This window comes from Phyllosticta capitalensis (assembly GCF_038381095.1).
Source record: "Phyllosticta capitalensis strain CBS 128856 chromosome Unknown BKA78scaffold_4, whole genome shotgun sequence".
Lineage (NCBI taxonomy): Eukaryota > Fungi > Ascomycota > Dothideomycetes > Botryosphaeriales > Phyllostictaceae > Phyllosticta > Phyllosticta capitalensis.
Window position 1 is genome coordinate 1,631,584 of NW_027117442.1, and position 23,422 is coordinate 1,655,005.

General features: G+C 56.8%; 12 protein-coding genes across 12 annotated transcripts; 5 read left to right on the forward strand and 7 right to left on the reverse strand.

Annotated features, from left to right (window-relative positions):
• Nucleotides 1–2: 2 nt before the first annotated feature.
• On the forward strand, nucleotides 3–1,394 carry BKA78DRAFT_352018 (uncharacterized protein; the record flags this gene model as incomplete). The annotated part of the gene is made up of 2 exons (XM_066891278.1): nucleotides 3–74; nucleotides 168–1,394. 2 exons carry the CDS (start codon nucleotides 3–5, stop codon nucleotides 1,392–1,394), a joined length of 1,299 nt encoding a protein of 432 aa, XP_066745519.1.
• A 645-nt stretch (nucleotides 1,395–2,039) lies between these two features.
• On the reverse strand, nucleotides 2,040–4,126 carry BKA78DRAFT_336304 (FAD/NAD(P)-binding domain-containing protein; the record flags this gene model as incomplete). The annotated part of the gene is made up of 4 exons (XM_066890232.1): nucleotides 3,484–4,126; nucleotides 3,221–3,429; nucleotides 2,340–3,168; nucleotides 2,040–2,100 (listed from the first exon to the last, which is right to left on the reverse strand). Exons 1-4 carry the CDS (start codon nucleotides 4,098–4,100, stop codon nucleotides 2,040–2,042), a joined length of 1,716 nt encoding a protein of 571 aa, XP_066745520.1. The 5' UTR covers nucleotides 4,101–4,126.
• Nucleotides 4,127–5,478: 1,352 nt separating this feature from the next.
• On the forward strand, nucleotides 5,479–7,322 carry BKA78DRAFT_249620 (glycoside hydrolase superfamily; the record flags this gene model as incomplete). Its single annotated transcript, XM_066884489.1, has 5 exons — nucleotides 5,479–5,896; nucleotides 5,942–6,107; nucleotides 6,151–6,191; nucleotides 6,242–6,363; nucleotides 6,399–7,322. 5 exons carry the CDS (start codon nucleotides 5,479–5,481, stop codon nucleotides 7,320–7,322), a joined length of 1,671 nt encoding a protein of 556 aa, XP_066745521.1.
• Nucleotides 7,323–8,304: 982 nt separating this feature from the next.
• BKA78DRAFT_118859 (uncharacterized protein) lies at nucleotides 8,305–9,264 on the forward strand. The gene has a single exon (XM_066882384.1). The coding sequence runs from the start codon at nucleotides 8,437–8,439 to the stop codon at nucleotides 8,986–8,988; it is 552 nt and encodes a 183-aa protein (XP_066745522.1). The 5' UTR covers nucleotides 8,305–8,436; the 3' UTR covers nucleotides 8,989–9,264.
• Nucleotides 9,265–10,102, forward strand: BKA78DRAFT_118860 (uncharacterized protein). The gene has a single exon (XM_066882385.1). The coding sequence runs from the start codon at nucleotides 9,540–9,542 to the stop codon at nucleotides 10,041–10,043; it is 504 nt and encodes a 167-aa protein (XP_066745523.1). The 5' UTR covers nucleotides 9,265–9,539; the 3' UTR covers nucleotides 10,044–10,102.
• Nucleotides 10,103–10,611: 509 nt separating this feature from the next.
• Nucleotides 10,612–11,328, forward strand: BKA78DRAFT_118879 (uncharacterized protein). The gene has a single exon (XM_066882387.1). The coding sequence runs from the start codon at nucleotides 10,737–10,739 to the stop codon at nucleotides 11,232–11,234; it is 498 nt and encodes a 165-aa protein (XP_066745524.1). The 5' UTR covers nucleotides 10,612–10,736; the 3' UTR covers nucleotides 11,235–11,328.
• On the reverse strand, nucleotides 11,329–12,045 carry BKA78DRAFT_118863 (uncharacterized protein). The gene has a single exon (XM_066882386.1). The coding sequence runs from the start codon at nucleotides 11,930–11,932 to the stop codon at nucleotides 11,423–11,425; it is 510 nt and encodes a 169-aa protein (XP_066745525.1). The 5' UTR covers nucleotides 11,933–12,045; the 3' UTR covers nucleotides 11,329–11,422.
• A 707-nt stretch (nucleotides 12,046–12,752) lies between these two features.
• Nucleotides 12,753–13,557, reverse strand: BKA78DRAFT_118885 (uncharacterized protein). The gene has a single exon (XM_066882388.1). The coding sequence runs from the start codon at nucleotides 13,301–13,303 to the stop codon at nucleotides 12,806–12,808; it is 498 nt and encodes a 165-aa protein (XP_066745526.1). The 5' UTR covers nucleotides 13,304–13,557; the 3' UTR covers nucleotides 12,753–12,805.
• A 736-nt stretch (nucleotides 13,558–14,293) lies between these two features.
• BKA78DRAFT_294746 (uncharacterized protein) lies at nucleotides 14,294–15,731 on the reverse strand (the record flags this gene model as incomplete). Its single annotated transcript, XM_066886395.1, has 3 exons — nucleotides 14,294–15,166; nucleotides 15,214–15,429; nucleotides 15,501–15,731. The coding sequence occupies 3 exons, from the start codon at nucleotides 15,729–15,731 to the stop codon at nucleotides 14,294–14,296; spliced, it is 1,320 nt and encodes a 439-aa protein (XP_066745527.1).
• A 117-nt stretch (nucleotides 15,732–15,848) lies between these two features.
• BKA78DRAFT_118889 (uncharacterized protein) lies at nucleotides 15,849–16,672 on the reverse strand. Its single transcript, XM_066882389.1, has one exon. It carries the CDS (start codon nucleotides 16,440–16,442, stop codon nucleotides 15,966–15,968), a length of 477 nt encoding a protein of 158 aa, XP_066745528.1. The 5' UTR covers nucleotides 16,443–16,672; the 3' UTR covers nucleotides 15,849–15,965.
• Nucleotides 16,673–16,868: 196 nt separating this feature from the next.
• Nucleotides 16,869–18,212, reverse strand: BKA78DRAFT_118912 (uncharacterized protein). The gene is made up of 2 exons (XM_066882390.1): nucleotides 17,265–18,212; nucleotides 16,869–17,208 (listed from the first exon to the last, which is right to left on the reverse strand). Exons 1-2 carry the CDS (start codon nucleotides 17,824–17,826, stop codon nucleotides 17,096–17,098), a joined length of 675 nt encoding a protein of 224 aa, XP_066745529.1. The 5' UTR covers nucleotides 17,827–18,212; the 3' UTR covers nucleotides 16,869–17,095.
• A 3,914-nt stretch (nucleotides 18,213–22,126) lies between these two features.
• BKA78DRAFT_118975 (uncharacterized protein) lies at nucleotides 22,127–22,879 on the reverse strand. Its single transcript, XM_066882391.1, has one exon. The coding sequence runs from the start codon at nucleotides 22,758–22,760 to the stop codon at nucleotides 22,323–22,325; it is 438 nt and encodes a 145-aa protein (XP_066745530.1). The 5' UTR covers nucleotides 22,761–22,879; the 3' UTR covers nucleotides 22,127–22,322.
• Nucleotides 22,880–23,422: the final 543 nt, after the last annotated feature.

Sequence of the window (23,422 nt, forward strand, 5' to 3'; positions counted from 1 at the left end):
ACATGCTGGTCTCCTTGACTGTCGGCAAAGTCGACGCCGGCGTCGCCGTCCTCTTGACTGAAGACAAGCGTCTGGTATGCGCCCGCATCCCCAACTCCTTCCGAGCTCCATCCTTGCTACGTAGCTGCAACTGCCGCGAAGATCAACACCATTGACCACCACAACAGATCGAGTTCCCGTCCATCCTGCTTCCCCCCGATATCTCCTCTGGCAGCATCGTCGACATTACCGTCTCGCGGAACCTTCAGACCGAAAATGCGGCCCAGCAGGCGTTCCAGCAATTGCAAACCAAAATCTACCAGACGTTTGGCACACGCTCGCCCTCGGCCCCCGTCCTTCGCTGTCGCAACACCACCCAAACCTCTGTCGTTCTCGAATGGGACCCAATCGAGCTGGCGACGGCCGAGCTGCGCAGCCTTTCTTTGTACCGCAATGGCAGCAAGGCCGGCAGCATTCCCCGGCCCCTTGAGCAACATTGCACCAAAATTTCCGGTCTGGCGCTTGACACAGAATACCAATTCCATCTTGTATTGAGGACCAGCGCGGGGACGTACAGCAGCGAGAGGTTGGTGGTGCGGACGCACAAGATGACCGAGCTCAGCGGCATCACCATAACACCCGGCATCATGCCCGCGCAGCTCAGGGAGAGCCTGACCAACACCGTCACAGCCATAGGCGCCAAGATGATTGATCAAGTTCGCATTGATACAACCCATTTTGTGTGTACCGAAGGTCGCGGTCCTACGTGGGAAAAAGCCGTGGAGATGAACATTCCTGTTGTCGTCCCTGACTGGGTCAAGGCTTGTGAACGTGAAGGCCGGATTGTAGGTGTCAGGCAATACTACATCAATGCGGATCCACGCCTGAGGCAGATTGGCCCGCCGGCGGGTCAACAGCAACAGCAGCAGCAGCAGCAGCAGCAAGGCCAGGCAACACACGGAAGAAGCCACAGCATGCAGCAGAACCAAAAGAGTCCACCAATGCCCAGCCCACAGCTAGGCATCACTCCTCCGACTCCGGAACAGGCGCGGAAAGAGCCTACTAATGGCACTGGGAACGGATCCGGCACGAACATGGTCACAGTCGCAGAGAAGGACCCTGCCGATGCATCTGAGAGCGAGCCTCCAGCCCCGCCGCCAAAGGACGAAAATGCCGGCGAACCCAACGCGTCCGCAGACGAAACAAACGACGAAGCCAAGGATACCGAGAAGGTCGACCTGGATGCCACACCGCGCGCGGAGGAACCTGCCAAAGAGTCAGAAGACTCGGAAACAAAGTCAAAGAAATCTGAAGAGGCTGAGGCAGCAACCGACAAGCGCCTCGAGGCCGGTGAACCGGACGATGTTGGTGACGTTAGCCCCAGCCAAGGTTCCTTCCAAGACGTAGAGCTCTGAGATATTTGCCCTTCCGCTTCGTTTCATGAAAATAGATCCCGTCGACTCCTACCACCATCGAAACTCCTTTTCCAGGTTTCTCTGGAACAAATTCACCTATACCCTTGTTTGACGTTACAAGACATCGACATGACGCTACTTCGACACACTTACCAATGACGGCGACCAAGGCAAATGGAATCGGGATTGCAATCGGAATTGGGAAAGATAATGATAGTGATGACTATGAGGAGGAAAAGAACCGTTCTGTTGTTAGTTCCGCTGCTGTTCTTGGTCAGCCCATTTTGCTTTCTTTGCTCTATTACAACAATCACTTCAACAGGCTTAATCAAGATGTGCAGAATTCCAGAGACAAAGTTCCGTTGGGAGACGAGACGGAACCGGGACAGGGGTCGAAGGCCAGCGTTTCTCCAAGTCTGTCGACGAGGGCCTCACTTGCTGGTAGCGACATTCTTGGTGGCTCCGAGTACAACCTTCAAAGGGACCATAGCTGCTCCGATGTGGGCTTGGGAGGTGGTACTGTCGATGATGATGTGGATTGACCGAGTCTACATGTTGGATGTTTTGATTGGTCGAAGCTGTGTCAGTGGATCGAGTCAATGAATAAAACCCACAATTAGGATACTCTCAATCGCGCCGCGTTCTTCATCGCACATGCGGTATTTCGTGCTGGGGGCTTAAAGGTGGTAAGTTTACGTCGATGATGCTCAACTCCAGGATTGGTGCTAACAGGACAAGGGTGGTGAGATGCAGTCATGAATTTTCAACTGGGTGGCATCAATCGATTCGTCTTCTCTTTCCTAAGCAACAGCGGCAGCCGAGTCTCTTCTTAAACCGCCGTTCTCTGCCTGCCTCTTTTCTTCCACTTTCTCTCCGCTATTCTTCTCTACCTTCGCTGTTGTCGGCATAATCTCTTCCTCCCTTCTCTTCCGTCGACTTCCCCACTCGGTCCGATCTTCATCACACAAATACCACGCCAGGTCCGCCCCCGGCGTCGTCTCACACTGACTGTACCCATTGCCCAACCACGAGAACAGATTTCCCTCGTACGAGACCTCCCAATCTTCCCACCGCGGCTCTCTCACCGCTTCCAGGAAGTGCAGTGTGCTTCCCGGCCACAAACCCGTCACACGGCCATTCGTCGTGCCATTCTTGTACCAACTCTTGCACACATCCTTCCAGACAGTCTTCTCCATGAAGGTGTCGACATAGTCGTTGAATGTCTCTACCGCCGAGTCCTTGGGAACGAAGCTGCGAATGTTCTCCGTCTGCAGTCGGTCAATCATGCGAAGGGCATACGACACTTGCGCCTCGATGGCCGACAGCACCGGCCCGTTGCCAGAAGGCGAATTTGGCCCCATGACCATGATGTAGTTTGGCATGTCAGGCGCCCCCATCGACATGTAGCTGCGCGGCGACTTGGCCCAAGTGTCTTGCAGGTTGACGCCGTCCTTGCCGACGAGCGGGAAGCGTGGTCGGTGCGAGACGTCAAAGCCCGTGGCGCAGATGAGCGTGTCGAGCTCAAATACCTCGCCTGTCGATGTCTTGCAGCCGTTGGGGAGCACCTCTGTGACTCCGCCGTAAACGACGTTGACGTTGGGCGCCTGCAGCGCTTCGAGGTATCCGGGCCCGGGTGTGTATCGCCGACAGCCCACGCTCCAGTCGGGGATCAGGCGCGTGGAGAGCTCCTTGTTCTTGTTGAGACGGACTTCCATTGCTTCGACGTTCATCTTGCGCGCGTCTTGTTGGATTGGGTGGTCCTTGAGGAAGACCCCTGAGTGTGTCAGCAAGAATCCTTGAGTTTGATTGGGAGTGTAGGCACGTACCAAACATGTTGTTCATATCCGACTCCGCTTCTTTGCGATGTTCCAGGAGAGTAGAAGGGTCGTTTCGGAACTCGTGCAATTCTTCCTCGGTGAAGGGACGCGGCTCACTTTTACCAAACGGTTTGGTAATCCACGTGTTGTGGCGAATGAATGTTGTCAGGCTGCTGACGTATGGCTGAATGGCTGGAAGGACTTGAATGCCAGAGGATCTATCCAAAGGTCAGTCTACCATAATGTTGTTGCAGATCATTCAAGGTACTCACCCATTGCCAATTAGGCCAACGCGTTTTCCGCGCAGGTCGAGATCCTCAGGCCATCTTGCTGTATGGGCCAAGTCTCCTTTGAAAGTGTCGAGGCCGTCGACCTTGGGCCACTGCCAGTTGTTCAGGAAACCCGTAGCGTTGATGAGGAAATCGCCAGAGTCGGTAATCACTTCCCCGCTCTTGACATCCATGACTTCAACCACCCACTTGCTCTGCGCATCATCCCAGTTTGCGGCCTTGACTTCATGTTGGGTCTTGACGAAGCGCTCCAATCCAAACGTCGAAGCAAATTTTTGGAAATACTTTCTGATTTCTGCGGAGCCGGAGTAATAGTGTGTAAAGTCGGGGTTGGGGAAGAAAGAGTACGTGTAGCTGTGTGAGGGCACGTCGCACGCACAACCAGGGTAGCGGTTCTCCGTCCAGGTGCCAGAGATCTCGGGATTCTTGTCGTAGACCGTGAGAGAAAAATTGCGGAAAGACCGCTGCAGCTTGTAGGCGAAAAGCAGTCCAGAGGCTCCAGCGCCTATACAAATGACCCTTATGGGGCGCTCATGGTGAATGGGCTTGTCCCACCGAGCGTTGGCTTGGAGACTTTCTTGCGTATCGTGGTAAGTCATTTTTCCGTTGTTGAATTGATTGAAGAAAACTACTGCAGTCTCCCTGCACCGCAGTTTAAGTACTACCGCAGTGTTCAGTTAGCTCATAGTCACAGGACTTCTTATCAATCAAGAGAGCTGGAAATGTAATCCTGGCGGTGATTAGAAGCATTGTGCATCCCAACATGCGTCACCGTTGATCGACTGGACCCAGACCAAGGATGTGGGCTTGGTGCTAGAGGTCGTGACACTGTTGTTAGCCGCGGGTAGAGCATTTTGATGCTCCCCATTCCCCGCTTTTCGGGACCTCGAGTACTGCTCGTTCGCATCCTGTTCGAATTCACGACATCGAAAGCTAAAAGATTCTTTGGATTTCTCATTCATACAGTGTTAGATCTTTTCTCCTCCCATATCTACTGCGATTGACGTGCGCACCAAGCCTCGGGGACATAGGAAGCTTAGGTCTGATCCAAAGCGGAGGCGATGTAAGCTTGCAGAAATAGTGGGTGTGATCCGGGCAGATATCCAGATGGCTCCAATAGAGAAGACCACAGATCAACTCCAACGGATCTAAGGTCCCCATAAATGGCCGTTCGCCTTTCGGCTAACCACTGACCATGCGGGTCGAAACCAGTTCAGAGCACCTTACCGGAAGAACGTCCTGAGATCTCAACTAGATTGGAAATCTTGTGCCCGGACCCGGCGACGTCAATATCCGTCAATCTCCGTATATCACTGCAGCTCAGCGACTTGGCACTTTGATACGAAAATTGGTCCTCGGCTATGCCAGTAGTTGTAGTGGTGGGGCAAGAGGGGAGCATTGTCTTGCCATTTTCTTGCGCAGGCTACTTTTCTTCATGAAAAAGACACAACTTGACCTGAGCTCTGTTCATAGTCCAAATAATTCCATTGAACCCTCTTTTAAGTTAAGAAAAAGAAGGTTTTTAAAGATGGGGTGCATGGAAGGAAGTCAGCGGGGGTTCCATGCATGCATAAAGTGACGTCACAGAAGGCGCATTTCCCCTTCCAATCAACCCCGCGCTTTGATGGTGCAAGTCACACTATTCCTCCACTTCTTTCAGCACGAAATACACAGCATTCCCCGCACCGTACAACATCCAAATAGACCCTCTCGATTTATCCGGGCACTCTGCAAAAAGAAATGTGAATCAAAGCTACTCGACGCCGTCTTCTCGAAGCAAGTTTTTCCAGAGATGTGGCTTATATTTAGACAAAATCTGTGTACTTCCAAAGCCATGGCGTTGTATCTGCCTACTACAAGATGGTGTATTGGCAAGTGCTTTTCCTAGGCCATGTTTTGCCTGTCGTCGCCCAGACCCAATCATGGGTGGCAAACACCTCAGCTGTGACTAGCACACCGACCGTCACGAGCATTGACATGTCAATTGATGGTCAGCATTCTTTTGGCCCTACAAAAAAAAAATCTGTGTTGACCAGTAACAACGCTCCAGACATATGGGACATCTGGATCGGTTCCGTTGCCGTTGCTTCCGTGAACACAACAGTATCCCCAACGCCAGTGCCCAGTTCAGAACTAGTACCACCTCCGCCACTCCATTATCCTTCATGGGTATCCGGCCCGCAAAGTCCGTCCGTCGTCAAGAACGAAAGCTGGAAATTCCCCAAGGACTTTTGGTGGGGTGTTTCCACCGCGTCGTACCAGGTCGAAGGAGCAGTCAAGGACGAGGGGAGAGGCCCTTCGCTTTGGGATGCGCTGTTGCACAATGTGGTCGACTACAGCTTGGCCAATGAGACTGCTGACGTGACGACCAATCATTATTACCTGTACAAACAGGGTAGGCCTCCTTTTCCGACCATCTTCTTGTTCTAATGCAGTTCAGATATCGCCCGTTTGGCCGCGATGGGCGTACCGTATTACAGCTTCTCAATTTCGTGGTCTCGCATACTCCCTTTTGGTAAGGGGTATGTGAATGAAGCTGGTCTGGCCCACTATGAGGACGTGATCAACACTTGCCTCGAGTATGGTGTAAAGCCTGCTGTGACTCTGTAAGTATCTGCAGAATAAGAAGATGCTTGCTGACGATCGAAGCTACCATTGGGACTTGCCGCTCACTCTCTACAACACCTATGGTTTGACATCTACTATACCTTGTGAGAATGACGTGCTGACCTGCTCCCAGGCGGTTGGACCAACGAACGAATCGTTGAGGATTTTCTGGAGTACGCAAAAATTGTGTTTGAGAGATATGGAAACAAAGTTCCATTGTGGTTCACATTCAATGAACCAAGCAGTTTCTGGTGCGTGAATTGAGAAGACTCAGTCACCAAAGACTAAAGCAGTACAGCACCCTGAAAATGCCAGCCAACTACTTCAAAAAGGTCGACATCCCGCAGGTGCAACAACAATTCTACTGCGGTCAGAATGTTCTCCTTGCCCACTCCAAGACGTACCGCATGGCCAAGGAGATGGGACTTACAGGCCCAATCACTTTTAAAAACAATGGCTACTACAAGGTACCTCGAACAAACTCAACAGACGACGCAATCGCGGTGCAAAGAGCGTGGGACTTTAACGAAGGGTGGTGGGCGAATCCCGTCTTCAACGACGGCGAATACCCGCCGCATCTGAAGGAATACGTCTCGACCTTCCTGCGCCCCCTGACAGCCGCCGAAAAGCAAGACATTGCCGGGTCCGCCGATTTCTTTGCGCACGACGCCTACGCGGCCAAGTTCTACATGGCGCCCGACGGCGGCTTTGACAGCTGCCTCTCCAACTCGTCGCACTCGCTTTTCCCCGCCTGCACCAACTCGACCTTCACCTTCACCGACGAGGACGGCGGCTGGAACATTGGGCCCGCAGCCGACCCGTACACGTCGTGGCTGCACAAGGCCAGCGACTGGATCCCGGCGTTCCTGCGCCACATCAACGACACCTGGCACCCGGCGGGCGGCATCGCCATCACCGAGTTCGGCTTCACGGAGCCGTTTGAGGCGCAGAAGATGCTGCTGGGCGACGTCCGCGCCGACCTGGCCCGCATCGCGTACTACCGCGACTACCTCGAGGCGGTCCTCATGGCCATCGGCGAGGGCATCAACGTCATTGGCGTCTGCGCTTGGTCGGCGTGGGACAACCTCGAGTGGACTGCTGGATACCATGTCAAGTTTGGGCTGCAGCATGTCAATTTGACGACGCAGGAGAGGAGGTACAAGGCGAGCTTTTTTGAGTTTAGGAATATGATTGACATGTATCAGGAGAAGTGAGCGCCGGGGAGCTGGGAGAGTGGAAGCGTCGGTTGCAAAGGGGCTGTGGCAGAGACGGGAGCTAGTCGGGCGCGGGTTCAGCGGTCCTAGAATCGATCAGTGTTGTCTACGTTTCCCTCGAGCTGTTTTCATACTGATGGTCTTCACCAAGTGACTGAGTAGCGAGACAGCCAGCGCTTCATTGCTTTTCCGACGGGTAACTGGTGTTCGGAAACGCCAAAGTAGTAGTGGTAGCAGCAGCTTCGAGCAGCATCATCTTGTACAGCACAGCGAATCGCACGCTCGACAACAGCAATTAGTCACACCGACCGCCGGGCCGGGCGATCGAGACGATTCGGGCCGTCGCAGTAGCCAGCAGCGTTCGGGTACGGATATATCGGGTAGTGCAAAGTACGGGAGCGAGTGTGAGTTGGCAGTCGCGACAGACCTGCCATCCTATTCCGACGCCAACCAGCACAGAGCGAAAGGGACAGCGAGAAAATGGAGATGGCTCCGGGTTACTAGTCGACCCCAGAAGAAGGAATAAGGACGGCGGCGATTTCCGCAACAGAGCAGCAAGCCGGCCAGCTGTACAATTGATACACGCAACTATGGCGCGGCCATGACATGGAATCGCGTCGACCACATGGCGCGACGGGGCCGCCGTGTGTCCTCCCCCGCAGCGCACGCGTGCTCTGCAGACGATCCGGAAGAAAACAAGACGGGCAGGCGCCAGCTGCTGGTTCATGGCGGTGGGAGCCAGTCGCGCTGGTAGGTGGGGGTAAGGGGGCGGCATTGGGACACGCTTTTCCTTTGTTCTTGATGTTCTTGTTCTTGTCGTCGACATTTTTCTTGAAGGAACTGGATTGAGAAGTCTGGCAGGACAGAGATTTCGCCAGCGAAACCACGCGACAAAAGGAAGTTGTAGACGACGGTTTCCTTTTTCTTCTTCTTCCCCGCTCCCTCTCAGCGCACTGACCTACCTTCTTCGCAGATCATTCGCCCGTTGTTTGCTCCAGTCGCTCAAAAGCCTTGGTGCTGCAGCTATCTCTTTGACAAGCTTTGCTCAAAAGGCGAAGGGATTGCCAGAAAAGGCAGTCGCACGAGCAGGCCGCTCCAGGTTTTGCCAAAAACAATGTGCCAAAGGACGACATACCTCTACTCCTGCTCGCACCGCGAGCTGCAAATCCGCCCCTGTTTGTCGAAATGCTGGGTTGCCAGGCGGCCAGACGTCCGCTTCGCTCTCGAAGCATCTCTGGCTTGCCTCGGCGGGAGTGCTGAGCGGCGACCTGCAATCGAAGCAGGAAAGGTCTACACGCTTCGCGATGCTGCTGCGTCTCTTTCGCCATCGTTGCCCTCGTCGGTGGAATTGTCGTCGTCACTGCTGCAGCACCAACATCAGCGCCCGAGTGGATCGTCCGCAGGGGATATGACTGCGGCGGTGGTCGTAGTGAGGCGCGTTGGGCTGTGCGAGGACTGCGACGACATTGAGACGCGCGTGACGGCCGTGCTCAAGCGGGAGAAGAGGGAGAAGAAGGAGCAGAGGAAACGGCGCACATTCCAAGCGCTGGGGATGGACATCGACGAGGTGAGAAAGGCGAGGAAGGAAGCCGTGGATAGAGCAAAAGCGAGGGTAAGGCGGCTTGGGAGGGGGGCTGCGAGGTTGTTCAGGGATAGTGGTCAATGAAGTCGGATCAGAGAGCTGTGTTGTGGTGATTGTGATCATGGACCATGCTCAAGATCTGTTGATCTAAAGTTGATGTCTTTTGCAAAATCTTTCCCCCCGCCTCCCTCTTTCAGTTTGTGCTTTCAAGATCAGGGGTAATTCTTCCCGAGGATTTCCGTCCTCTCCACCTCCTTCCCGCTTGACTCACTGTGCGAGTCGAGCGTCTTGATACTGCGTGCCGGAACGACTTCTTCCCGAGATGTGCAAGATGCAAGGACATCATGATGATAGACGTCACCGTCCCCCAAGAAGTGATCTTTACATTTCAAGAGTTTGTCAAGAAACGCCCCATAAACAAGGAAGCTTCACCACCAGTCAGTTCCTTGAAACAAGAGTGCAAAGTTGTCGGAACACCAAGGCTGGAGGGAGTCTTAAGACACCCACTATCGACCTAATAGCGCCGAGGACCAGCGTCCGGTCTCTAGTCGTATCCAGGCAGGTGATTGAAAAAGGTCATACCTGCTCATATTGAAACGCTGTAAGATACCCCTTTTGCGGCACAGACGCAGATCATGAGAGCACATGAAGAGGGGAGGGGGAGGGGGCGTCATCAAAAACGTGTCCCAAGGCGCCGAACAGTAAAGACACCGGGGTTCGTCGACTCGTTTGTCCAAGCGTCTTTTTTTCTGCATGGAGGGAGGGCTTCCCGCACCTCTGTTCAACCATGCGCCCGCGATCTTCATCACCGATCAGCTCAACCTTCCCAATCAAGCAAAACGCACGACATTCGCTTGCAAGAGGCTCAAAACATGACTGGACGAGAGTACGTCATGTTGGCGTGCGAGAAAAGCACAGTCGCAAGGCCCAAGTTGCTTTTGCCAATCTCCACTGACGACGACCTGACGCACGCGCTCCTCGACGAGGAGAAGGAGGAGGAGGAGGAGGAGCAGGAAGAGGAGCGAGCGAGCGAGCAGCGCAAGCAGCCGAGTCGTCCGGGCGTCTCTCGCTCAAAGCTCTCTTGTCAAGCTTCGTCAGGCAATCGTCAATCAACAAGCAAGCTGGGTTCGTTCGAATGAGTCGGCGCGGTCAAAAGACACACCGTCCGTCCCGGAATGCCCGTGATTGACCCAGAGAGAGGCCATGGCGAGGTCTGAGCAGAGGCACTCACCGCTCTTTACCACGACCACCTATCATCACGCCCGTTGCGGAGGGCGTGCCCCACAGACGTCTCCCGCAGTCCGCACCGCACCCGCCGCAGCGTGGTGGCCCACTGAGTCTCTCCAGGCTATTCCCTGCCGGCCCGGACCGCTCTGAATCTGCATTGCCCTGTTTCCCCTTGTTGTTTGGTTTTGACCACCCCGAACGCTGACGCCGACAGCCTCCTCCCCCCTTGTCCGAAGGGTAGGAGGCCATGGCACCATGGCTCCGATCGATGACTCGACGCTTTCGGCAGGTGCTCTCGCTGCCCGTCGTCGTCTGTCTGCCCTGGGCCGTGAACTGCCAGGCCGTCCTTCACCATCCAAAGACAACCCCGACTTGTCCATGGTGACTGGTCTGCTGGTGCTGCTCGAGAGGAGCCAACTAGGGCGTCCGAGAACCGTACCGGTTCACCATCCTATACCCACCAGTAGTTCGCCCCTCCCTTTCCCCTTCTCGAGGCTTTCCCCACCGTTGAAGGATTCTTGCTGCTGCGCGCCGCGCCTAGCTCCCTTCTCTTCCCGTCCGTCCGTCCGTCCGCTCCGTCCGCCCGCCCGTCTCTGGGAATTGACATGGCTTGCTGCCTGCCATCCTGCCCGCGCTGCGAGCCGTCCCTTCGCTCACGGTCCCCCCTCCAAACTTGCTATTTCCGTCCCCTGAACCCCAAATCAAGCCCAATAGCCGTCTCCAGGATCCAGCACGTGTGGCGGCGGAAGGAAGCAGCGCTGAGGAGCATATTGGACGAGGAGGGGCGACAGAAGCCGAGGGAAGCAATATTGAACTCTGGCCTCCACCCTTCAATAAGCGCCTTTCCCCCTTTTTCTAATCATCGTCACCAAGAGATGGTTCTGGTCGTTCGTAGAGGACGGTTTCTTTTGTCAGCGTCCAACGAGAACCGCCGTCGAGTTCGACAGCGGTGGTGTCTCCACACACCGCCTCCCGCCCCTGCCCCGCCCGTTCTCCATCTTTTTGACAAGGTTCCTCCTTCTCCAGAGACCCCCCATCGTGGATGCGAGGACGGAGAGGTGAGAAGAAAAGAGAAAGAAAAAATTCCTGATCTTCACATTTGATGTATACCCCGTTGTGCATTCCAAGTCTAGCAAGAAACCACAACGCTGCGGAACGAATGGCATGCTGGTGATGTAGCAACCAGACACAAGACGTCGTCGGCGCCGTTGTTGGGCGTGGTCTGCGGGAAAAAAAAACCAACCACACGATGAACGGCCGGTCAGCCAACCGCCCCTCCCAATGCCGCTCATCAGCGGCAATCCGGGCGCGCGTCTAACTTTTTCCCGCCGGCCGGCATCTGGCGACCATTTGCTCCACCCACCATCGGCAGTCTCTGGCGAGTACTAGCGAGGAGAGAGCCGCGCTCTTGCCCGTTTTGTCGCCGGTTGCCCCTCCAGCTAGCTCCTCTCCCCCCCTCCACTCCCTTCTCCCCTTCGCCTACATCCGATAGACTCCGTGCGCACGCATCCATCTCCGATCGCGGGTGCTGCCCTCCCTCTCGTCGCTGGTGCTTTGGCCAGCTCTCTGCAGAAAAACCGTGATGGAGACAGAGGAGACGCTGCTGGAGCACAGATGCCCGGCTGGAGATGTGTCCGTTCGTTGATCTGACGTGGCACGGAGCAAGCGAGGTCGGGTACCGCGCTTGTGATGAACATGGACTTGTCGTTGGGTCAACGAAGAAGCTGGGCTGGCTGGCTGGCTGGCTGCTTTGCTTTGCTCTGCTGCTTCCATCATATGTCATGGTGCGGCCATTGCCCATCTTGTCCGTAAGCGCGGGAACTCCCTCCACCCACCCCTCCCAAGCGCGGCGGTACGGTGCGGTGCGGAGCGAGCCTCGGACAAGGGCCGGGAGCGCGAACGAACGAATGAGGCAAGGCTGGCGATGAGACACATGATGGACGTTGGAGTCCTGTCATTTCCCGAGGCCATGTACCCGGGTTTGCCGTGTTGACGGCAACCAGGGCTCAGTAGTGAGGGTACGCTTGATGATGCTCTTTTGGACAAGTGCTGAACTACTGCTGGTGTCTTTACATCCGGTGACGTGCCGACCTGTCATGGCGGTCCTGCTGCTGTCCGTCCGTCCGTTCCCATCATGGCCCCCAGCGGGGCAGGTTGACAGGCCGCAAGGGTTGAGGCAGTGTTGACATACGGGCCACGCGGTGGCGTGCGGGCAGTGGAGTGGGCATCATCGTTGGGGTCGTTGGCGTCTGTTTGCAAGTGACTACTCACACAGATTTGCTTGCTGGATTCCTCTCCTCTCTCGCTTGGAGCAGCGGTGGTGCTTGGTGTGTAGGTCGGTCGCGGCGCCAATGCTGGATGAGGGGATGAGGTGGATTTCATCAGCCATGGCTTCAGGCAACAACCGTACCGTGCCGTGCCGTACCGTGCCTTGACAAGGTCGCCTGCCGCCGGTGTGCTGAATGTGGGTGTGGTCGTAGCGTTGATGGGTGGTCAAATCTCGCTGCCCTTCACGTTGATCCTCTGACGATAGTCGCTCTGGGTACGAGAAACGCGCGAGAAGAAGTGAGCAGAAAAAAAAAAAAAAAATCCCGATCAAGCTCGCTCGCTCAGCACAGAGCAGGTAGCCCAACAAATACTGGTGATGCTCGGCGGTGAAGGACCACCGACGTCGTTACGTGCGCCAAGCAGGGCCTAAGCGGGAAGGCTGGTCGGTAGTCCGTTCACGCCACCCTCGGCCAGCCAGGCGCCAGTCCCTTGATGAGACATGTCCCGTCCGCGTGATTCTGGAGCCAGGCGCGGGCCGCGACGCGGCGCGGCTCGCCCTGCTACTCCTAGTCGAGGTGCGCTTTCGACCATGCAACTTCTCCCTGGATGTGAGTTGCCAGTTGCAACCACCACACAGGTAGCGGCTATAGCGGCTGCTTGCATGCGGCGCTGCGTGCGGTGCTCGCTGCCGTGCTGACGCTGCGTGCCCTGCCCAAAAGCTGTGCCGCGTCGATTCGAAGCCGTCATCAATCAGAGCATGCGCGTTGCTGGGGTTGACAGACCCTCGAGGGTCGGAATTCAAGGGGACTCGGGAGCCAGGGGCTAGACTTGGAATGGGAACATCTTCTCCGCGTTTGCTTCCCGCGCAGCCTGGGGTATCGATCCTTTCAAAACCGGCGAGCATGCCTAGTTAGGGAAAGTCTTTCCTCGGAATGTCGACAGGCTTGGTCTCGAATGACTTCAATGCCTGAACGTGGCCGTCAACCCTGATCGTGTCGTGGTGGAGCCCTTGCAAGATACGGAAATAGAGCCATGAATGTCAACAACTGGGTCTGGGGAAATTGGCACAACTCCATGATTCCCGGGTTGTAGATGAAATGTTACTTCAAACAGCCCCCAAAACCACTGCTCTTTGGCCAATCAATCCTCACCACCATCGCCTGAAACGACAGAATTCCGACCCTCTTGTTGCAACAGCCGACCTCCACGAAGAGTGCGCCAGGAGGAATTGAGGAAACAGCAGGAACTCCGAGCAACATTCCGTCAACAGACGTCATCACCAGACTTTGCAGGGGATTGGACAAGGAAATGCATCCCAGCAACTCATTTTTGCTTCCCAGCTGAGAAGAAATACCTCGATGTCTAATTACAAGAGTGATTCGAGAGGGCGTAAACAGTAAAACAAAAAAACATGACGCGTATCCGGAAACGACAGGTATCGAGGCTCGATTTTAACCGCAACCGTCCCAAGGGGGAATCTCCGTATGAAAATCATAAAACACTTCCGAGACCTCGCAAAACGCAAATCAGCAATCAAAGCAAAACAGCCGCCTATGGGTTTGATGTCGGCTTGGAACTGACGAGTAAAAGGAAAAGCACAGTGGGAAGAAGACAAAAGGAAATCGCAAAAAAGACGTTGAATCCGCTTCAAATAACCGCCCACACCGGAATGTGTTGAGTATGAGATCCGTTCAGACGTAAACTCGGAAGAGCCCGGAAACTTGGAATATTACGGCTCGATGGAACCCGAAAAGTTTTCCCCGACCTTTTTAACCCAAAAGTCGTGTTTCATGGCAGACCCTCATGTCAGAGCGCGGTGCGGAGAACCAGCTCCTCGGCTCAGCTTCGCAAGGTCCATAGTCTCATCGCTCGTCTCGCCATGCTTTCGTTAAGCTTACATTCTGCGGTTGAGCGCGTTGAGCATGTCGGCATCGGTGGTGCTCCTAGAGTTGTCGTTGCCGCTGACCATGTCCGAGATGCGCATTCCGGCTCGCGAGCTACCAGTCGACGTGGCACTTGTCGCAGACATGGGAGGAGGAGTCCTTCCGTCGTTGCGCAGAGGCATGGTGGTCGGCGGTCTCAGGGTCGAGTCGCTCGTGTAGGTGTAGGCACTGCCGCCAGGGGTACTAGGGGCACCTTGAGTATGGGGACTGCTGCTCGCCCTGCTGGGGTCGTACGAGTATGTAGATTGCGGACTGGAGCGTCGCGGTGGTTGCGGCGCATAGTATGGCTGCTGGGGCGGAGCGCCAGGTGGATACGACGCCGTCGAAGACGCCGGAGAAGCAGCAGCCGGAGTCAGGTTCGTCGGATCGGGATAAGTGTACTCTGGAGCACGGTGGCCCGTCAACTGAGACGCGGCTGCAGGATTCGGGGGAGGCAGAGTCGGCGTGTGGGGCTCCGTCGTTGGCCGCTTCCTTCCAATCTCACGACCGCGCTCGTCGTAGCCCTGGGCAGTCGGAGGAGGTGGGTATCCCGGCGGAGGTGGACCAGAAGCAGAGTATGGACTTGGGGCACCGGGACCGGGCACCGGATAGCCGGGCTGCGGGTGAGGCGAGCGGTAGCTGTCGGGCGGAGGCTGAGTAGATGGGAGGGGCTGTCCGTATGCGCCGTAGAGTGGAGGCGGTTGGCCACCACCACGCCAGACGGTGTGAGCGGGAACAAAGGCCTGTGTCTGAGCGGAAACGGGCGTGAAGATGCACTCTTGGGAGAAGCGCACGCAGTTGGTGCAACGGCCGTCTTCGGAAGCCTCAAAACCCGAGCAACGAATCTGACCACGTTAGCATGACGGGAGCGGACGATTGAAGGTCAAAATACCTTGCGTCTCCGGCAGTAGCGGCAAGCAATGGCAGTCCTCTGTCGCGGAGCCGGCTGGTGCTGCTGGTACATATGAGGAGGTGGCCGGTACGGATCCGGCGGAGCAGCAGGATGGCCAGAATACATGGAATGGGGAGCCGGCAAGCGGTAAGGCTGCTGCTGCTGAAGAGAAGTCATGTCGGGACGCGGATCGTTGGGAGGAGCAAGAGGGTGCGACTGAAGAAGGAAGAGAAGAAAAAAGTCAGCTCTTGTGTGACGTGAAGGGGAGGGTAAACAGGCAAACGTACCTGGGGCTGAGGTGGAGGCGGATAGGCGCCGTTGGGCTGATGGGGAGAGGGCTGAGGAGGTTGAGGCCAGTGGGCTTGTTGTGGGCCGTTTGGAGCAACAGGCTGCTGGAGATGGTGGAGAGGAGGCGGTTGGTGATGGTGATTCGGCGGCGGCGGCGGCGGCGGCGGGGGCTGCTGCTGCGTCGGTTGGTGCTGCGGATGACCTTGGGCGGGTTGGTGTTGAGGGTACATTGGCTCGGGCGGGTCGGTGGAGGAGAAGAAGAAATCCCCCGGGGATGTTCACAGTCCGCCTTTCTTTCAAGCGCGTGTCATGGCCTGGGTAATTGGGGAAGGGCGATGGTGACACAAGGGCGTGGCGGGCCGCAGGGCGGACTGATGCCGAAGCCGAGCTGCAGGAGCGAGGTGGTGGTGGAGGGAGCGAGACGGAGGGGGTGGATTGACGGAAGAAGGAATGGTACGGTGGTCCTAGGAGAGAGGTGGTGTTTGTAGTGGCAGCAGTGGCAGCAGAAAGTGGACAAGAGGCGAGACCCGAGGGCGGGGTCCTGGTTTTTTAGAGGAAGCGGAGCGGGAGACGGGTGCGTCCCAGGGCAGGATAGCTACTACAAGTAGCGGGCGGCAGTGGCAGAGGCAGTGGAGTGTTGGGCCTTGCTTGGTCCACGCAGCCAAGGCGGTCTGTGACGGGCAGTGCCGTTCGTGCCTGGGCCGTCCCAAGAGATCACCGCCGGGGAGCGAAACGACCTCACTGCCCGCTTGCCACGCGACGACGCGGGCGGCGGACAAAACCCGCAGATCCAGCGTCCTGCAAATTTTGACTGACAGCGTTTGCAGGGAACAGCCCTGTAGACCCTGTGCTGCTGCTGTCCACCGTCGACCGCTCTTTCTGTAGCTATGCCTCCAGCAGCCTCTCTCACTTTTCTTCGACACAACAGCAGTAGTCACCATGCTGACTACTGGCTACAACTCTTCCTCCCAAAACACCTCCCCAGCCACATCCAACTCCCAACCTGACGTACCCCCGGCGCCCCACCAACGCCGCCCACCGCCTGGATCAACGACCCGTTCCACGGTTGACGTGAACCCCAGCCCTCGGAGATTGTCCTCTCTTCGCTCTTCGCAACCACCGCGGCTCAACTGTCACTAGCTGCGCTACCTACCACTCGACTCGCCTATAACATGGGCGGTTGGTCCCGGGCCTCCGCACAAACACCCCAACTACACTCCACTCGTACGACGCCTCAAGCAGAGTTTTTGCCCCTGGGCCTCGTGACGACAATGGTACAGCCTCGAATCACTCTGCTAGTGCTTATCGTCATCCGGAACCTCTCCATCCGTCTACCTCCTTTTTAACGAGGCCGACAAGACACTGTGAACTCATAACTGCCATCGTCACACTGCTCATACATGACAAAAACGTGCCCGCGCGCTGAGCCACCTTCGGCACCTGCACCGCCGGCCAAACGATGCCCCCCCTTGCACCATACGCGAGATGCTAGTCACTCGACTGCTGCAGCGGCCAGCGGGAGAATTTTCTGGAAAACGACAAGAATGAACGTGCGCCCCTCGAGCAATTTCTCCTTCTGGATCAAGACGTCGCATCATATCCTCACCACCACGGCCTTCGGAACCACTTGAGGATAGGGCGAGAGCTTGATATTTTGGCACCGCCCCGGCTCGAGCCTGACAACGAAACCCTCGCGTGCTGGCTTGCCTTTGCTCCCATGATCAGTGGCCGTCATTTGGCTGATTTTTTTGTGGCACGCTAACCTCCAGGACCGCTGGTGCAGGAGCGGCTACTCCGCCGCGCCATTCCCACTGGCATCGATATCCCTACCACGGATGGCTCGGCAGCCAGACGACGGCCAGATCCTGGCCCTCCCGCGAGCGGAAGAGGTGCGGACCTGCATTGTGCAAGGTAGCCCGAATTGATTAAGGTTACGTTCTCGATTGCCTCTAGACCGGACAGCGAAGGCGGTTTGACAGGAAAAAGGGTCAAGCAGGCGACATGCGGACCATTGGTGAGACTCGGGAGAGCAGGGTACGTGGCAGCACCACCAGCGAGGCCGTATGGTGACGCGCCCGCTCTGCGTGTCTGTCTCAGCTGAAGCAAACCAAGATCCCGGTCAGCGGAGTGCCCGAGCATGGTCGATTTGCGGAGCGCATGAACGACGGGCGAGGCAAACATGACGGCCGAGATGACAGATGTCTCCAGCGCAGCCAACAGTAGGGCTGGCCGGCGTGGCTGGCTGCTGGCTCTAGCTCTGGCTCCCTTTTTCCACGTCCCTTGTCCGTCGCCTGGCTGCAACGGGTCAGCCTTGCAACCACACATTATGAGATGCTGCAGCAGCAGCCAGCAGGCAAGCCTTCCACAAATGGGCTGGCGGCCTTGACGGTCCGTCTGGTCAGCTGCAAGAGTCGCGACGGGCACGAGCGGGCTGGCGCGCCGCTAAGCACTCTGGCAAGTCCCATTGGATGCCGGCCTCGTTAATTCTCCTGAACAAAGCGCCCTCGGGCGTTGCAGACAGCTCACCAGTGGCGCCTTTGAGCGAGCGTGGCGTTGAGCGATGAATAAAAAAGAGGCCAGCAAGGCCAACGGTGAAACCCCGCCGCCACGGGCTACACGAACAGCGACTGCCGTCGGAAGCAGGGCGGGTAGAAATCAAACCGTCCGTAGCGGCGCCGCAACAAGCACTTTTGGAGACGGGCAAAGGGGTTCGAGGGGGGAAAAGAAGACAGCAAAGACAGGGGCAACATGACGTAGGCTAAGAGCCTCTGGACGACGCCTAAACCACAGTCCAAGTCGTCGTAGAGGCGTCATCCATGGCTCCGAGTTAACTCGGCCATGTGCGAAGCCGAGGCGAGCGGCGACAAGGCAATGAGCGGCAAGACGGGAGACCCTCGTTTCGGCGTTGGCGGACGGCGACAGAAGGCTGCAACAGAAGCGATTGCAAAAAGCGAGCGGCATGCAGTCACTGCGGAGTGTGGGTGCAAGGTGCGTGAGTGGTGTGCGCCAACGACCAACCTGCTGCTAGGGAAAAGCGGCGCGGCGCGGTCGGCTCGGTGCGGCGCGTGTGAGCAGCGCAGCAGCAACGAGGCACTGCGTCAAGGTGCCGTCACGTCAGCAAGCAGATGAGTCGGTCCAGTTGGTGATGCGACTAGTGTCGTTGGTGGTATTGTGTTGGAGTGGTGATTGCTGCCAGGAGTATCCGTAGGAGCGGGCAACCAAAGGACCCAGGGATCGCGCGGCTGCGTGCCGTACGGCTCGCGACAGCCACGGCGACCGATTTCTGGGAGAGCAAAAGAAACAATATTTTCCGGAGACTCTGTGTCTCCGCCCTCTCCCTGACCCTGGCCGACGGGCAACACATGACAAGGTTCCTTCGGGCTACCCGTCCGCGGTCCAGTGCATCGCATCGCATCGAAGGCGCATCGCATCGCTCCGCTCCCCGTCCCAGCGTGGCTGAGCTGTCGTAAACCTAGTCGACCACCCCAAAGACTAAACGTCAGCAGGAAACCCCCTGGTCTCGTCTCGTCTGCTCTGGCCTGCCTTGCGATCACCATCAAGACGTCCCTCGTCGTCCATCGTCGTTGGTTGCGGTCGGCCCTTTCCGCGACACTCTCAGTCAAAATCCTTCCGGCTCTACTCCTATTTCTAGTCAGTTTCAAAGACAAAAGACATAGTTGGCAAAAAACACATCATCAGCGCCCGGCTAGCTTCCAGCGGGCAAGGCGGCTGGCGGGCGGCGCCGTCCAGAGGAACCTTCGATGAGATCTATCGCATTTTCTGTTTCTGTCGTCCCCCTCGTCACCAACGCATCCATTACTCCACCACCGCCACCACAATCATCCAGCTAACCAACCAACCAGTCGCCCTTTTCCTCCCAAGCCCCCTTCTTCTTCAGAAAAATTGAAAAAAGCCCGCACATCCATGATGCCTGTCTGCCCGACCAGCCCGCCATTCCCAACAACCACATCGCGAGGCAGAGAGACGGCAACACCGCTAGCTGAGATGATGAGCGCAAGCCGCATTCCCGCCCCGGCATATTGCAAGCAAAAACAACGTCACGTGTGCCGGGAATGTGCTGCACACGTCCATCTCACCGTCTGTCTTCCGGAAGCAGCTCAATCAAAGAAAAACCTTAACCCGCATCACCACCCACCAACAGCAATGTGCAAGACGCCAATTGTTCGTATGGGCGTCCATCCACGCGCGCGCGCGCATTCGCTATCCGTGTCTTTTTCGCCCGTCCTTCCGCGTCACTGCTGGCTGGCTGCTACTCTCGATCCGATCTACACCTACATTTCATGTAAGGCCGGACGAGGTGGTAGGGAAAAGCTGGGGTGAAGCGAACGGCGGACGGGGACGGAGACGGGACACGCCAACGCCAGCGCATGGCATGGCATGGCATGGCATACCATTGCGCATGCGCGTCGCAGCAGTATGGAGCGCAACACGGCAGATTCGACCACGAGACTTTTTCACCGTCTCCTCGACGGCATGTGCGTGACTGCGTGGGCAGTAGGTATGTAGCGGTCGTGGTCGTCTGTTGTGGACGCTTGCACGGCGCTTCTGCCGTGCCAGTCGACGCGCGTGCTCGCTCGCTTCGTCGCTTGTTGCTTGGTCGCTTGCATTCCGCGCTGGCTCGTCGAAATGTTGCAAAGAGATGGTGGTACCGAAGCGCTCTGCTAAGCTGGGTGTGACGCTTCCATCATACCCATCATCATCTCTACAAAGGCATGCTCGAAGACTCCTCCGCGTCTCCCCCCATTCGTCAGTTGCTCTGTGCCACGACCTTTTGCACGCAGGGGACGCCGGGCACGCAAGCCGGGGCACGGTAAATTAAGGTAAAGTAAGGTAAGGTGTACCGTAGCACAGCACCGAGCCGTGCCGCGCCCGCGACGGGGACGGATTGCTGGCGCGCCCGCCCTTTTCCCCCTCGTCGCCCGGGTCTTGGCTGGCTGGGGGCAACAAGGCAACAGATTTCGTCGTGGGAGCCAAACAAAATTTTGGCGGCAGCGGATGATTGACGAAGGAACGGGGGGCTGGCTGCGTTGGCTGGTTGGATGTTTTGGCTGCCGGGCGGCCTAGGGCTGCTTATGGGCTGGGCTGGGCCTCTGGGCTGCTGCTGGGCTGAACGAACGAACTGCTGCTAGGTGGGTAGCTGGGGCAAAACAATCGACCTTTTGCCTGCTGCGTCTGCGAAAAGGTGGGTTTGTTTCGACTACCGGAATCACCATACCGAAGAGCGTGGACTAGGAGCGAAGGCCGAGTTGGGATGGACAAGGTAAGTTGAGTCATCTCCAACATCAGTCTTGCTACAAGGTGGCTTGGTGAGTCGAGCGCAAAACTGAAGGAAGCTCTTTTTCGTTTCAACACCATGTCTCCGTCATCACTGTCTTTTGCCCTGGGTCATCTCTTTGCACTACAAGCTTTTGTGGTGCCATTATACTTTTCCTGGTTGAACCAGAGCCATCAGTCATCCACGCACCGTGTTCATCCTTTCAGTCTCCTTACGAGTCTTCAATTCCATCTCAGTCTTGGATTCTAAAAAAAGCTTCCCTGAGCAGCGGCAGGGGGAACGGCTACCTACATAGTTCATCATCCTCCCAACCGTCCTGACGGTCACAGCCTTGAGTCAAACACTCCTTCAGCACCGCCTCTCCATCCACCCTCCGCCATCTACATCTCGGAGGACGTAGTCCAGGCACAGCCACACATCATTGCGTAACAGTCAATCGTCCTCCACATCCTCGACACAGGCAACAGCCAGTCCTCCTTTCTCTCACGTCATTGCTTGACGCGGACTCGTCTTGGCTTCGAGATGCTCCGTTGCTCACATTCCTGCGTCTCGTCTGTCTCGCTTCACCCTTCTTCCTACAAGCATCAATAGCAAGCGAATCCGCAGGCGGCCGCCGCCGCCGCGTACGCATGCGCCACACCGGCCGGAGGGATTGTCCCCCAAGTTCCAATGCCCCTTGATGCGCGCACAGGCGCAGCGGACGGTCCGGCTCGCCTGCCTACCTACCTGCTTGCTCTAGCGGCCCAGGCAGGTAACCTTCTGCCCGTCATCAATCATCATGACGGGACGCGAAGGCGGTCTATTTCGAGATGGCGGAGACAGGTAAGACGAGAGGGGGATGGAAGGGGGTGGCCAAAGAAGGAGTGTCGCTGCGACTGAAGGCTGGGCCAGCGTTCATCATGACCCTTTCGCCGCGTCGCTCCAGCAGTCAACAGACAGCATCAACAGACTTAATATTCGGCAGCCAACCATGGTCACAGAGAGCAACGAACACCACCAGCAGCAACCAGCGGCGCAGCGCGGCACCAAGTGGGGCGCGTGTGCATACAGTACATGCAGTGGGCCGCCGCGGCCGGACGGATGGACGGGCAGTGCCGACGGGGGCGTATGTATGTGCTTGCATCGAATCATAAAAAAAAAGTCGTGGGGTCCGTCCATCCATCCATCCATCCATCCAGCCGGCCGTCACGTTTATTTTTGCTTCTTTTTTGGGCGGGAAAGATGCTTCTTCTGCGGTGCGGCAGAAGGATCGAAGGTGGGGAGGTAAGACGAGGTAGGGGTGGGATCCGGCCGGATGGATGGATGACTGACTGGATGGGTTGGATCGGAAGGGGAGGAGGTGACGTGAGGTGAGGGAGGTAGGTCGTCAGCAGAGTCTGATGATGGTGCTCCCTCCTGCTCCCCCTCTTGGAAATGTGCAAGAGCTGCGTAGTAGGTGGGTGGGTGCGCAGGCAGGCAGACGGACATAACGACGGATATACGTAATGGAATATGTGATGATGCATTGCTGCAAGAGGTCATTCACTCATCTGATAGGGCAGACAGGCAGGCAAGTGTGTTGGCTTGGAGGGGCTGGGCTGACGGATGCCCGCTGGCTGCCCTTGGTCGCGGACGGACTTGCGGTGATGGATGTGGTGAGGTGAGGTGAGGTAGAGCGTTTTGATGCAGTCAGACGGGAGGAGCGGGTAGGGAGCGGTTGGTGGGTAAGCGAGAAATGGAAAGAGAGCGAGGGAGCGGCGGCCGGGCCCGCAGCGCAGCCTGCATCTGGGTCTGGGAAAAACGTGCGATGCGTCTCACGAGACGAAGGCCGTACGAATGGAGTAACCGGCGACTTTCCGCGTGGAGGTTGGCTGTGCACGAAAGCGGATTGATTCGCAACAGGGGGCGGCGACTTGTCTGAGATCGAATCTGGTAGAGAGAGAGGAGGGTATGAGAATCTTAGCAGCCATGACATCTCAGGCATCGAAGGTACAAGTCATTCGATGTCGTTGATTGCATCGTGATGGGTTGGACATTAGACACCTAGAAAGATGCCTGCTGATGAGGGCAGGGAAGCACCAAGGAGTCGTTCGATCAGGAACCCCCCAGCGAGGGCATCCGAAGTACTCCACGCCATCAGTCCGTGACACTTCAACCTCGACAGTTCACACGTAGTCTGAAGCCACATGCCCCTCCGCAGACCGTTGGTACCTGAGTGGAGCTGGCGGCCTTTCCAAATCTCTACAAGGGGCAGACAAAGAATTTCGAGCTGCTCGTGTAGGTGTGGGTTCCCTTTCGTGAGCTAGCCTGCTTGTAGCTGCTGCAGCCGAAAGGGGAAGTCTCGATGCTTCAAGTGTGTGTTTCATTCCGACTCTGACACATCTCTCATCTTGCTCCTTCGCACGTACTGTACTACTGCCTGCGCCGAGGGAATGTTGAACGAGCAACGGGCAATCAAAATCAACCATCACGATGCGCACTCAACTTGAAATCCACACCTCTCTCCGAACAGCGTTGTCAAAAACTCTGAAGTCCACCAGCGCTTGGCAGACGGCGCCGAAAACGAGCGGGCGATGGCAGCACAATTGCCAGATCTGGTCGGGGGGAGGCGCCCGCGATTAGGTTTGCGAGGCTTTGTCTGGCTGG